A 15,389-nucleotide genomic window follows, 5' to 3' on the forward strand; every position below is an offset into this window, starting at 1 on the left:
GTAAGTGTAACATTGCTCCTTGGGATCTGTATTCACATGTTGAAAAATCAAATCCCCAGTGTTGTGTTGTTCTATGTGCTTCAGATTAAAAGCCCATTTTCTTACTAGACATTGAATATTAGTGTAAAGATGATTTCCCTTTGCAAATGTTAATAAATAAAAATTAATTTTCCAGATTGATAGTGGTGCTGTATGGAAGCAAATTTATATGGACCTTGGCATTCCTATATTGAATTCAGCTGCTTCCTACAATGTAAAAACTGCTTATAGAAAGTAAGTAGTATAGTTTATTCATCAGAGAACACATATTTACAGGAAATGTTTTTACTGATTTTTAATCTAACAATAATGCATTATGGAAGATTAAAGTTAGAGAAAGTATATAAAGTTTTAGGTTAATAGATCCTTGTAATTGAGGAATTTTTGGGTGGTACACACAGTTAAGCACTGGACTACTGACTGAAAGATTGGTGGTTTGAAGCCACCCAGGGGCACCTTGCAAGAGAGGCCTGGCAGTGTTTCCGAAAGGTCACAGCCTTGAAAACCCAGTGGAGCAGTTCTACTCTGCATACTTGGGGTCGCCATGAGTCAGAATCGACTCAACATCAACTAACAACTGTACATAGATTCTTATAGTTGAAATTGATTCAGTGTATCAGTCTGCTGTCTCATGGTTCCCCATTTCTCCTGTTGTCCAGATTTCCTTTTTAAAATCAGAGATGCAAGCAGTGTTTACAGTCTCAAATTATGATACATGTTACAAAGCTCTATCTTCTGAAGTGAACCACCTTCATATCAAAACTTTGAGAGCTATATTCAGTTATCACAAAGATTTCTCAGAAAGGCATTTTATTTTCAGTATTTGTTAATAATCCTATCTAAAACTCCAAGAAATTAGTAACACTGAAAAGGTATTTTTTTATACATGATTTTGTTTTACTTTTTAAAAATACATGTGTGTTTAATAATATAATATTCAAGTTAAATTCAAAGACTAAATTTCTTGCACCCAAAGCACAATTGAAGAAAAAACGAAACAAAGACTAGGATTTCTTAACATCGATACTGTTTGTTTAGGTATCTCTATGGTTTTGAGGAGTACTGCCGTTCTGCAAATATTCAATTCAGAACGATTCACCACCATGAACCAAAAGTAAAAGAGGAAAAAAAAGACTTAGAAGAATCAATGGAAGAGGTGCTAAAGGAAGATCAAGAAATGCCTTTAGTGGAAGTGAAGAGCGAACCTGAGGAAAATACTGATTCAAACAGTGAAAGTGAAAGAGAAGAAGTAGAATTAAAATCTCCAAGGGTAAGTAGTTCATACTAGTTTCACCTTGTTTATTTTAAGGTTTATTGTTCTTTTACATCATCATGGATATTTTGAGGTATATGCAGAAGTACTACAATGAGTCCTCATTAAATAGAATTCTGGCTTATATATTCAGATAAATGAGGAGGACATTTTACAAGTATATTTATTGCAGCACTTTTTGTATTAGTAAGAATTTAGAGAAAATCTTGGGGAAAGGTAAATTTATGGTCCACCTTTGATATAGAGTACTCTACGAATGTTTTATGTAAGATGAAGTAGATCTATATGTAATGATAAGAAACCAAGTCTACAATGAACTTGAGTGAAAAAGGAAGTGCTTAGAATAATATGTCTAAAAATGGAATTTCTGGGTCAAAGACAGACTTAAATTTTGATAGATGACAATTGCTTTTATTCATCTGCCTAAAAATATTCAAAGAACACCTGCTATGTGCCAGGCATTATCTAGATTTAAGGATAAAGAAGTGAATGAGACAAAGTCCCTGCCATGTGAAACTTGCATTCTAGTGTTTTGTGATACCAAAACAACCAAACCCACTGCCATCAAGTGGATCCTGACTCATAGCAACCTCCGTAGGGTTTCCAAGGCTGTAAATCTTTACAGAAGTAGATTGCTTCATCTTCCTCCTGTGCAGCAGCTGGCAGGTTTGAGTCACCCTTCTGGTTAGCATCCAGATACTTTACCCACCACACCACCAGAACGCCTTAGTATTTTGTGATAAAGATTAATAAAATAATGAAAGAATAAAGAGGATTAATTTTTTTTTCTTGCTTTAAATTGTAAAAAGCACATAGTCAGAAGCTAGGGATATCATTGGTTATACTGCAGTAATAGTTGTAAATGCCTCCCCCCCACCTTTTTTTTTTCCAAAAAACAAAAAAGTCCTCGTTTTTTTCCCAAAGTAGAGGGGATTTCTGCTAGTCTGTGGAGGCTGAAGGAAAATTTAGTAGATAGTGAAATGGCTCACCAGTTTCTTGGCCAGTTGATTATGCAATGAAAGATTGGATAGAAGCTGTTGTAGGTAGAACTGCTGGTCCAGTGAGCTCCCCAGATACTCATTCAAAAAATTCTGCTCATTTCTTGGCCATCGATGCAGTTCAGTTCCTTTAAACTGTAGTCACACACAAATACAGCAATGATGCTAATTTGGTCTTAATAAAAATAGTAGAACCATAGGAGAACACAAAGCTTTTAAAGAGTCCCTGATTTAAGGGATTAACTTTTTTCTAAAAATTATTATTAACTTGTATTGTTGACATTCACATAATTCTGTAGATATTTTTATTGTCAAGAAATACTAAAAATAAGGTAAAAGAGTAAATGAAGGAGAATTTTTTTTTTTAGTTATTTTTGTGTCATATATTGCCAAAGATCATAGTAGATATGGACATTATTAATTAATTTACATTGGTTATTTTGTACTTCACTGAGGAGGATAAGTACATAAGAGTTGATTGGTTGTCATTGTCAGGGTTATATCTCAAGACAAAGAGAAGACTAGTCATTGCTATGAAAGTATTAAGAAAAAATATCTTTCTGCTTTGATCCCCTTTGGAATGATAGCTCTTTTAAAGCTTTTATTCCCTCTGCTAGGGACGAAGGAGAATTGCTCGAGATGCAAATTCTGTTACAAAGGAAACTGAAGAGGAGAAAACAGAAGACAAATTAAGAGAGAATGATACAGAAAATAAAGATGTAGATGATGATTATGAAACTGCAGAGAAAAAAGAAAATGAGCTACTACTGGGGAGGAAAAATACACCAAAGCAGAAAGAGAAGAAAATTAAAAAGCAGGAGGATTCTGACAAAGACTCAGATGAAGAGGAAGAGAAAAGCCAAGAGAGGTACATTATCTTATGTTTGTTCTCCAGAAGTACCTGTCTGGGGTACAGCAGCACTTTGTTCCTGCTTAGAGATTCAGGTTTGAGGGAATGTTTTCTTATTGGGACTTCCATTCCTCTTGTCTAATGAAGGTGAGACACATTGTGAAGATGATGTGTATCGCCTTTCGGAATTGGAGAATATACTGGTCGCACCATTTTAATAGCACTTGTGCCCTAAACAGTGGCCTCAAAGAAGGCTGCGCCACCCAGTCAAAAGAAAGGTCCTGCAGTTGACAGCAGGGAAGGGAGCTGGAGAAAAATGGAGGAAGTGGACAAGAGGAAACAGCGACAGCAAAAATTCCATTTTAAAAAAGGTACAATGTGGGAAAGCTAACAAACACATGGGTGCACAGTACTAGCAGATGTTTCTGTGTGTTAGCTTTATCTAGGATAGTTTTCTTTTTTCGAGTTATTGTATTAGAATAAGTGGCATGCACCCCTGATTCTAGTTTGGAAAATACTTTCTTGCCCCACATCACACCAATAAATTTTAGCTTTTTAATGTCCATCCTGTTTGCTGTTGAGTGAAAACTATTTTTTCCAATGTGTATTATACTCGTATGATCTTAAATTGACTTAAAAATAACCAAAGATTAGGCAGCCCATCTAGATCAAGGTAATGTCCGATCATGTTATTCAGTTGGTCGTTTCTGTAAGTAAGTGTTGTCAAAAGGATTTACTAATTTTTAGATATTACTAAATGAATTTTAAACTAGCAACAACAGCATAACACACTTACTTGTCATCTAAGCTCTCCTCCATAGTTAATTTTTATTATCATATTATATGAAGCTAAATTTTCTAGAAATTTGAGTTTTTAAGCAAAATTTGGGGAAAGTGGCTTGTTACAACCATCTAGTGGCTGATACCCACCTGAAAATTAACCATTGAGAAAATAATTGGAATAATAGAATTATTGCTGAGTGGGAAAGGTAATTTACGATTTAATATGAATAAGTAGGATTAGGAGTTACCACAATTACCTTTGAATTAGTTTAGTGAATAAAGAAAGTTCTGTAGTGAAATAGGATTGGGAAAAGTGGGAGTAAATAATTAGAGTTGAGTATAATGATGTGGGTGTAGAATTTAAAACACAGGTAGTCCCCGACTTATGACAGGGTTCCATTCCAATGACTCCATTGTAAATTGGTTCTAACATAAGTTGGATACCTCTTTTTTTTTTTTTAATTGCCTTTTATTACCAGTATCTATGAATCCAAACTTTATTCCTCTTTGGGGATTGGCATGATAATAACATCAGCACATTACACACTGCAACATTATATGTAGTGCATAGTACTAATGATGAGATGCACACAAAGACAAAAACGGACAGTCTTAAATGCAGTTCATCTAACCCAGAGGTACATTGTAAGTCGGGGACTGCCTGTATTGGATAAGAAATTTAAACAATGGTGAACAACCTAAAAAGTAAAAGCAATTACAGTTTGAAGTGTTGTTAAAAATGAGCATCAAAAAAATGCTTATTATAATATGTATATAATTTCTATGAAACATACAACATCTGTGTATATAAATAATTTGTTTTAAAAGTGTTTATAATTGGTATGTAAAGGGAAGCAAAGACTTACTTTAGAGAAGATTTAATAGCTTTGAATATGAAAACCAGTATTTTCATATTAAATAAAAATCAAGTATAGACAACAAACATAGTCTGTATTCTCATTCTACAGGAGTAATCATGGAAAGGAGACACTGCTTTATCTATAAAAATTTCTGTTAAAAATAGTTTCTCTCATAGTTTTTGAAATTACTTTATCAGGTTATAATTGGAAAGTATCCTTGGAGAGAAGATATTCCCACTTCCAATGGGTTGTCAAAGCTTCTTCATGTCAAATTCCTAGTGGTCACCAAAATAACACCCTGTATTTATCATGGAACACAGTATCTCCTTTTAAGCTTTTAAAACTTGTGACGCTAGAATGATCTGTGATGTAAATCTTTTCTGAATTCTGCAGGGTTGATAACAGAATGTTTTACTGTAAAAATATTTAAAATACTGTTGGATCTCCCTGTGACTGTCCTTTATTACTTGACTGTCAATGCAAAAAAAAAAAAAAAAAAATGCTGAGAAATGAATGAAAACAAATAGTAACTAACACAAGAGATGGGATGCTTTGTTCTCCTGGTGCTATTCCACAGTTTTAGCAAGTGATCTGATTTTCAAATATCTATTGTTTCTCTGTGGATGTAGAGAAACCTATAAAGTAGAAATTGAAGTTTAAAGACATGGTTATTAATGTAGATAGCCCTCGTTCATTATTTTGCCCACCCAAATAAAAGAGAATCTTACTAAGAACTATTCTGAATTGAGCAGAAGGTAGTAATAAATGTAATGAAAGACAGTTCAGTTTCAGGGTGTTACAGCTATCTTTAGTTCATTTTCACATATAAGGTGGCATTGGAGTTTGAATCCTGAAGATTTTTTCAGAGACTGTTGTTCTGATTTTGTTGTATCAAGAGTGATTTTTTTGACTCATCTCATTATTAACTGTGGCTTCTGATTGACATTTAAAAAGTATGCATTTTTCGTACAGTATACCTTGACACAATAAAAAATATTCCTAAAGTAGTTCATAACAGTCTTCTCCTTCTCCTCCTTCTTCTCCTCCTCCACCAACATGCTTTTAAGTCATAGTTAAGTTGTGAATATCCTACACATTGGATTCTTTCAGCACATATTACTTTGTTTTCTGTTAAGTTATCAGTAGCATTATCAATGTTATAACTTACTGCAGGGAAGAAACGGAAAGCAAATGTGACTCTGAGGGAGAAGAAGATGAGGGAGACATGGAGCCCTGCCTAACAGGAACCAAAGTGAAAGTAAAATATGGAAGAGGGAAGACACAGAAAATTTATGAAGCCAGTATTAAAAGCACTGAAATTGACGATGGAGAAGTTTTATACTTGGTGCATTACTATGGATGGAATGTCAGGTAAGCAAGAAAATATTTTCTTAGTATTGAATTTCTTTCATTGGGGACAAACAGATCAATGCAAAGTTGTGAAGGACTAAAACAAGTGGTATATTTTTATAATGCTCACCTACATTTACTTTTCCCAGTCTTCTACATTCCCACTCTTTTACTAGCTGTGCCAGTGCTTCCAGCCAAAGACCACCAGGAATACACCTGTAGTTGAACAAGTCGAATGTACTAATCACTTATAGTGAAGGAGGACACATACCAGGGGGAACTGTGTGATGCCTCAGTAAGAGGGTGTTAGATGAATCAGTGAATGCTCTGAGGGGCAGCACCTTCTGGAGGAGTGATAGCCCAAGATTCTACAGAAACAACCTGTAGAACATAGTCAGAGAGGTGGACTTACAGCCCTCAGTCATGCACTTGTTTTCAGTACTTTTGTTTAGCTTGTCAGAAATGAAGCCTACCCATGTCATACATCTTAATAAACCAAACATTTTTAGATATGAAAAAATGAATATTACAGAGGACTTAGATTTGAGCTTCTGTTAGGTGATTTTGGGGGGAGGATCTAAGGAAGTAGAGTTTTGCTCTAGATTGGATGATGTAAGTAAACAAGGGTAGTTCTATGATTGGTTATTTTAGTATATCTTATCATATTAGTCAGGAAAGGAGGATGTTTGGTCATTTCTGTGGCTTGGACAGTGTTCCTGTTTTTTCTGTGTTTAGACATGATTAGAGAATGCTCTTGTTTATGCCTTGCCCATTATGGTCACAGAGTAGCCTTGTCTGATGTTGCTGTTCTGTGAACTTGTTTATGCTCCACAGGAAAATACTGCAGCCTAGTGGTCGTAACAACACCAAAGCCCGGCTGATAATATGAGGCTAGCTCCTATATGTCGGGCTGCTTTTCATTCTGGTTTAGAAAATCTTCTCTGTTTAAGGCTAAAGGTGGCTGTGGGTTTATTGAGTAGCATATAAAACTTTAAAGCTGGTATAATTCTGGCCTATTCATTTGAAGAGAACCATTATAGTTCCTAGAGAATCTAGTCCTATTTTTAAAACAGAGAAGCATCTTCAAGTGTGAGGGGAGTCCTGGCTTCTGGTGGAGATTGTCTGGGACCACACTCCGTTGGCTATATTAGTGTTAAAAGTACCTATATGAGATAATGTGTTGGCCAGGCCAGTGTGGCCTAGACCAAGTGTACTAGTGGCCTACTACCTCAGTCCTGTGCTTCTGGGTCATCTGATACCCTGTATGGAATTTTGGGATTGGGCAGAGTTACTCTTCTGTTGGCTCTAGACCAGATGTGTGAGCCTCATATTGCACTGACCAGACTCATATTGCAGACTATGCTTGATTTTATTATATGTCTGTCTTTCATACCAGATTGCAAGTTGTTTGAGGGGAAAGGCCTTGTTGCCTCTATTTTTCTCTCTGCTTCTCATGTAGTAGTACCTCAAGCATACTAGTAATCTCTCAGTAAATGTCCAAATGAATGAATATTTTTAAGTAGGTAAGAGAGTATAGAAGCTTAAAAGTCTGATAAAATGCTCATATAATTGGATATTGAGTTACTTCAGGAGAAGATAGTTTTCAAACCATAGTATGGGTGGTCATGGTATCAGGTCAGTCTAAACTCATGGATGTGGGAAGTATGTCTTCATTTTTTTCAGTTCCATGGTAACTGGGTTACAAAGCAAGGGTATGATTTTAATATACATGAGTTTCTGTTACTGTGGTATCATTGAAGGTTTTTTTACTTAAAAATTCAGATTTCAGATTTTGATTGAACTTTATAAATACCAATATATTTATATAATGTAAGAACTGCAGTTACCTCTGTTGTTGTTGTTGTTGTTATGTGCTGTCGAGTCGGCACTGACTCATAGCGACCCCTCCTTGGGTTTCCGAGGCAGTATCACTACGGGAGTAGGATTGCCCAACCTTCTTTCCGAGGAGTGGCTGGTGGGTTTGAACCGCCAGCCTTCTGGTTAGCAGTCAAGTGCTTTAGCCACTATGCTACCAGAGTTAGCTCTAGAAAGATTAATTTCATATTTGCCCTTGACTAGTAACTTGGCCTGACCATCTTAAGATGCAAAAGTTATGTCAATTATTTTTTGGAAAAAGATGTGGGGAAAATGGGGGTTAGAATTTTCACTTGAGCTAAACATAATAAACTTATATAAAGCAAATAGCTCAAAAAAAAAAAAAAAAAAAAAACAAACTCAGGGTCTCAGTGGTGGCATAATTCATAATAAAATTGTATTATAAAGGCTAGAGAGAGTTATGGTTAGGGAAAGAGAATTGAATAGGACTTAATAAAAATAATATGGTTGACTGGCATTGCTTGGTCACAGCCAGCTACCCAGAGGGACCGAGTAGTTGATCCTGCGGGCTTGGGACCATAGTCGCAGGGGACATCAAGCTCAATTGGCATAACATACTATACAAAACATTGTTCCACCTACTACCTTGGCGAGTAGCAACTGGGACCTTAAAAGCTAGGAAGCTGCCATCTAGATGCAACAACGGGTCTTTCCTCGTCAAGAAGAAAGAAGAAAACCAAAATTAATGGAAACAATCAGTCCTAGCGACTGGTACACCATCCAATCTGCAACCTATACAAATATGAGACCAGAAGAACTAGATAGTGCCCAGCTACCACTGCCATCCACTTGGAAGGGATGTAGGAGATCCTGCATAAAGAGGGAGAACAATGTGGAACAAAACTCAAAATCATTTGGAGGAAAAAAGAAAAAAAAAGGAAGAAGGTGGGGACCAGGTTTGCTGGTCCAATAGAGCCTGGTGTAACCACTGAGACTATGGCCCCTAGTTGCCCTTCAGGTCTGGAATTGAACCCACAACTGTGGTTTCCAGCCAAACAAAGTACAGGCATGTGAGTTAAACATTTACCTCAAGTAGACACACGCCCTGGAGAGAACAATCATGGGAGAAGGAAGGGCTGCTTATGCACAGGGAGATAGCTCAGGGTGCAGAAGAGTATGAAGGGATGGACACTGGGAGGAGGTAACTATGGGGAGGAAGTGGGAGGGGAGCTGCTGCATTGTAAATTTTGGTCAATGACATGAGACAAAGTATATGTGAACTGCTGTATGAAAAGTGAATTTAGTCTGTAAATCTTCACCCAAATCCTAATAAAAATAATAATAATAATAATATGGTTGACTGGAACTAACCATATAACCAATTTGAATTTACCTTACTTACCTTAGTTACAACTCAAAAAAAAAAACCCAAACTCATTGCCATTTAGTCAATTCCTACTCATAGTAACTCCCGTCAGGTTTCTGAGGTGGTAAATCTTAAGGAAATAGATTGCCCCATCTTTCTTCTACAGAGTGGCTGGTAGGTTTGTGTCACCAGAGCTCCTTTTAGTTATAACTAGAAGATAGGCTCAACTTGGAAGCAACTAACAATAACAGCAGCTTATGCATTATTCAGTTAATAGCATGTATCCCAATATGGAATCAGTTTATTTAATTAAGCTCAGATCTGTAGGAATTGTGAAAAACAAAGCAGTTCATATAGTCTTAAACCCGTTTATGGTCTGCTTACTCAGTGCTTCCTCTAAGCCTGTTTACCTAACAAATTCTCTTGCGTTACCTCCTTGGTACAAAGAACTTAGTATAGTGGCTGGCACATACTACTAGCACATCAGCTCCTGTGCCCATCACATTTCTGCCAACAGTGAAAACAAACTCTTTGGTCTAGCTCATGGTTGTTTTTGTTTGGTGAGTAAATTTCAAATAGGATGTCATTGTGAAATCTTTATATATTCTTTATTTAAGGTATGATGAATGGGTGAAGGCTGACAGAATAATCTGGCCTTTGGACAAAGGTGGACCAAAGAAAAAACAGAAGAAAAAAGCTAAAGTATGTTAATAGATTCATATCTTTTATGATAGGTGCAGGAATTATCTAAATCGAATTTGTATTTTTATAAATCTTATTTAGTTTTCTCATTGTAATAATTATCTTAATTCTTTTAAGATAATTGTGATTTTCTCTAACTATTAAGGAACTGAAAAACTAAAAATTTAAAACACATTAACACATTATTTCAGAAAAGGTAAAAAACAGCTACCCCTAGGGCCAGGGTTTCAAACTCAAATATCCATATATGTGTATACCAAAATTGCAAACTCACTGCCATCGAGTTGATTCTGACTCATGGTGACCCCCATTGGGTTTCCAAGGTTGTAAATCTTTATGGAAACAGACTGCCTCATCTTTCATCTGTGGAGTGGCTGGTGGGGTTCAGCCATCAACATTTTGGTTAGCACAGATGCCTTAACCAGTGCACCACCAGAGCTCCCTTTATATATGTATATAGGAAAGAGGTAAAGCAGAACTGATAGTGACAAACAAAAAGACGTGTTCTCGGTGAGAAAAGGTGGAACTAACCAGCTCTGTTCTAACAATGTAGATCTAGGGTTGCCAGGTTTAAGGATTTTTCAAGTCATTTGGATTTTTTTAATGTGAAATCTGATTTTTAAATTTAGAAGCTAATATTAAAATTTTAAATTCACTGGCTAGTTGTTCACTCACCCACCCCCTGAATTTTCAGCCTTTGCCATAGACATTAACCACACGTTTTGTTAATTTGGTGGTAGCTCTTTTTTCTCAGGGGACAGAAAGGAACAAGGGGGAGTGCTAAGTAGTTGTGTGTCTTTCTAATGCATTTATTCTAACCATCACATGGTACAATTGCTTTGTTACAGATTGTACATCTTACTCATATAAATACAAAATAAAAACTTTGTTCTTAATTCTTTTTATAAGCACAGATTAGGATTTGACATATAAATTGTTTAACCTGTTGAGTTAAATATTTCCTTAGAGAATTAGAATTAAGTTCATTTTTCATAAGGCATTGGCCCTTCTCATACACTTTTATTGTTTTACCCAGAATAAAGAAGACATTGAAAAGGATGAGAAGAAGGATGAGGAGAGGCAGAAGTCAAAACGTGGACGACCTCCTTTAAAATCTACCCTTTCATCAAACATGCCATATGGTTTGTCTAAGACACCAAACAGTGAAGGAAAATCAGGTACCAGAAGTGCTCACAGCAATATGCCAGACTGCTTACCTCTGTTAAATGGAATGGAAGGTGCTCAATTTTGAGGATCACCGAGTTTTCAAAAATCAGTAATAGAAATGAAAAAACTTAAGTGGTATGAGAGATTCATAGTATATCTTCTGGGATTTTGTTCTCACGTGATTAAAATACAGTTTGATTTGAAGAGGTATATTTTCACTTTATCATTTTAATGTAAAATTTAGTGATAGACGATGATTTAACAAGCCAGACTTCCTAGTTTGTGCTGCACTGCCTTTAAAGGGCATGACAATGTCTCCTGTAAATTCAGGGCTGTTTATCTAGGATCTTTCAGCGGAGTTGAGACCATGTTGTTCAAAGAGAGTACAAACTCTTTTTGATATAAAACCTACTGCTATCAGATTGATTCTGACTCATAGTAACCCCTGTTGGGTTTCCAAGGCGGTAAATCTTTATGGAAGTAGGTTGCCTCATCTTCCTTCTGTGGAGTGGCTGGTGGGTTTGAACTGCCAACTTCCTGGTTAATAGTCATATGCCTTAGGCACTGTGTCAGCAGAGTTCCTTAGTATAGCCATTGTGATGAACACAGCTGAACATACTTTATTCTGCTTTTACTTCTTTTTACCACTTTTCTACCTTTGCAGTTTTTCTTGTAATTTAATAAGTATGAAATAATTTAATTAAAAGAAATAAATGTGAAAAGATTTTTCCTCCAAGAAAAAACTATTCTGAGCAACAGGGTTACCACATGGTTCTAGTGTGCAAATTAGAAAAGGACATTCCTCCTCCTCCCTGCTGCCATCTGCTGGAAGGCTGGCATAATACATAGGTGCAAGATGTCCACGAAGTCCCCTTAGATGAAAGGCCCATGTGCAGTGTACTTCCTACAAAAATGTACATAGAAACCTTGCTAAACTAGCACATACAAGGCTTTTTTTTTTAACATGATAAAATGAAATTTATGGTAAGCCACAAAATAAAACTTTGGTTATTAACTCTTTCATTTAAAAAAAAAATTTGTGTTTACCTTTTTGAACTTTTTTAGGACAGGAGCACCATGTGGCAAAATTTTTGTATTTTACAGCTCCCATACAGTCTTAAAACCATGTTTTATTGTTTGAAACATTCCCTGTCTTAAAGGAAGTAACATATTTTTGTAAGAAGGTAGCTTGCCTATACTTTCTTGTCTCTTAATCAGAAGAAAATTAAGTTTTGAGAATTCAAATTGGTCATTTGAATGTCTCTTCTTTCCAGACTTATTTTAACTGGAATATCATAGTTATTTCTTAGGACATAAAATGGCCATCACATTATTAATCAGTACCTGCTAGATCTCAGGTTAAACCACTTAGCACATTAATTGCATATTTTAGTACTAGTGCTTTGATTTTTCTAAGGGCTGTTGTAGCCTAAGTAGGATACTAATGTCAATTGCAAAATAGGTTTGTATACGAATTTGAGATGGCAGTATTTGCTGTGCATTGAGGCTTAATTTGAAATCCCTCTACCTCAAATTTTGACACAAATGTATGACTGATTTCATATAAAAGTTTCTGTGGCGAGGCGTTCAGAAGTATATGATTAAGGCTTTTGTTTGTTTTTAGTGGGATTTTTATTATGCAGTTACATTGGTAACTAAAATAGGAATGTTTGTAATATAACAATATTTCTTCTTACAGATTCTTGTTCATCTGATAGTGAAACAGAAGATCCTTTGGAAAAGCATTTGATGAATGAAGAACTTTCTCCTGATATTAAAGAAGAAGTAGAAAAAAATGAAAATTTAAGTGATGATAAACTAGATGAAGAAAATCCAAAGATTGCACATATATTAAAAGAAAATGATAGGACTCAAATGCAGTCATTAGAAACCCTGAAGTTAGAAGTTGGAGAGAATGAACAAATAGTACAGATTTTTGGAAACAAAGGAGAACAAGTAGTAGATGTTAAGAAAGAGGCAGAAAAATCTCCTAAAGGAAAGGGCAGAAGGAACAAGACAAAAGATCTTTCTTTAGAAATTATAAAGATTTCATCATTTAGCCAGGATGAAGCAGGATGTGAACCTCACATAGAAGCTCAGAATCTAGAGTTTCCTTCATTGGACAATAAAGACTTTTCTTCTGCTACCGAAGATGAAACTGACCAATGTGTAAAAGAAAAAAAATTGAAACGGAAAATATTAGGACAATCATCACCGGAGAAAAAAATAAGAATTGAGAATGGAGTGGAAATGACAAATAGCTTATCTCAAGAAAGGACCAGTGATTGTATTGGATCTGAGGGAATGAAAAACTTAAATTTTGAACAGCACTTTGAAACAGAAAATGAGGGAATGCCATCATTAATAGCAGAGTCAAATCAGTGCATTCAAGAACTGACTAGTGAAAAATGTGATAGTCCAGCTGAAGAAACTATAAATACTCCACTAAAAGAAGAAGAGGATGCAATGCCTCTGATTGGACCTGAAACCTTGGTTTGTCATGAAGTAGATCTGGATGATTTGGATGAAAAGGATAAGAACAGTATTGAGGATGTGGTGGTGGAAGCCTCTGAATCTAATTCTCTCGTTTCAATTCCCCCTGCCCTACCTCCTGTGGTACAGCATAACTTTTCAGTAGCTTCACCACTTACTCTCAGTCAAGATGAGTCTCGAAGTATAAAAAGTGAGAGCGATGTAACGATTGAAGTGGATAGTATTGCTGAGGAATCTCAAGAAGGTCTCTGTGAGAGGGAATCAGCAAATGGATTTGAAGCCAGTGTTGCTTCCAGTACCTGTAGTATAATTATACAAGAAAGAGAGAGCAGAGAGAAGGGTAAGGATATTCTAGGGGGAAAATTAGCCTTTATATTACAATAAAAAATAATCCATTTTAAGAACAGTTTCTTACTGTTTGCTTAGTCTTCCTTTCCTTCTGTCCTTCAAGTTTTTTCTTCTATGTATATATAGAGAGTAAATATAGAGTAGACAGGTGAATAAATATGCTTGCCCCCGTTTTTTTATTTCAAATTATCTTCCTCATTTCAGGTCAGAAAAGGCCAAGTGATGGGAATAGTGGATTGTTGGCAAAAAAACAAAAGCGTACTCCAAAGCGAATAAGTGCTGTAGCCAAAAATGAAAAGAATGGAACAGGTTGGTGCTTTTTAATGCTGGCTTTGGTACATGTTAGTGTTTTTAGCACTTTGCGTCAGATTTAGCAAACTTGATTATTATGTTCTGAAAATAACCAGTTTGCCATTAACTTTTAATTTGCAGGTACTTGTCACATTTTATTTGATCTGGGATAGCTATATTTATGGGGATTTTTTAAGCTTACTTTATTTATATTTCTTATGTAAGGCAATTTAATATTGGAGCATCATATTTGGGGATCTTGGCTAAAAGAAAAATGATATTTGCTGTGGTTTTAAAGGCATATGAAGTTTACATTTCTTCATGGAATGTTTTCCTATAAGCTAGAAAAGCTAGTTTCTAAATACTGTCATGATAATTTTAAAACATGGGGGCAAGAAAGACAATTTTTACTGAAACAAGGAAATTTATAACTCAAAATAAGTTGAATAGATATTTGAAAAACACATTTATGTACAGTAAAGACTAAAATTAAGTAGTAAAATAGAAATAAATATGATTGATTTTGAAAAATTGAAGTTTTATATCTCAGCCATGCAGAGAGCTTCATGCAAGTCTGAAAGGGTTATAGGAGACACATATTCCAAGAAAAGCAGCTTATAAGTCATATAAAAGACTTTTTTTTTTTTCTATAAATTTTTTTTTTTTCAATTGTGATTTGGGTGAAGATTTACAGAGCAAATTCACTTTCCATACAGCAGTTTACATACACTTTGTCTCATGACATCAACCACAGTTTACCATAATGCAACAGCTCCCCTCCCACTTCCTCCCCATAGTTACCTCTTCCCAGTGTCCATCCCTCCATGCACTCCTGCCCCCTGAGCTGTCTCCCTGTGCATATGCAGCCCTTCTTTCTCCCTTGATTGTTTTCTCCAAGGAGTTTATCTACCTGAGGTAAATGTTCAACTCATATGCCTGTCTTTTGTTTCGCTGGAAATTACAGGTGTGAGTTCAATTCCAGACCTGAAGGGCAGCTAGGGGCCATAGTCTCAGTGGTTCCACCAGGCTCTAT

General features: G+C 35.7%; 1 protein-coding gene across 1 annotated transcript in view; it reads left to right on the forward strand.

Moving 5' to 3' along the window:
- Positions 1-15,389, forward strand: part of ARID4A (AT-rich interaction domain 4A) — an 86,282-nt gene that overhangs the window by 50,915 nt on the left and 19,978 nt on the right. The window contains exons 13-20 of the mRNA XM_007951886.2: positions 176-273; positions 1,078-1,309; positions 2,928-3,178; positions 5,977-6,174; positions 9,973-10,057; positions 11,094-11,235; positions 12,924-14,057; positions 14,270-14,374. Coding sequence (XP_007950077.1) covers positions 176-273; positions 1,078-1,309; positions 2,928-3,178; positions 5,977-6,174; positions 9,973-10,057; positions 11,094-11,235; positions 12,924-14,057; positions 14,270-14,374 — 2,245 coding nt within the window. The remainder of the gene's footprint in view (positions 1-175; positions 274-1,077; positions 1,310-2,927; positions 3,179-5,976; positions 6,175-9,972; positions 10,058-11,093; positions 11,236-12,923; positions 14,058-14,269; positions 14,375-15,389) is intronic.

Source organism: Orycteropus afer, unplaced genomic scaffold, assembly GCF_000298275.1.
Source record: "Orycteropus afer afer isolate SDZICR_OR568_19922 unplaced genomic scaffold, OryAfe1.0 scaffold00314, whole genome shotgun sequence".
In the NCBI taxonomy this organism is placed as follows: Eukaryota; Metazoa; Chordata; class Mammalia; order Tubulidentata; family Orycteropodidae; genus Orycteropus; species Orycteropus afer.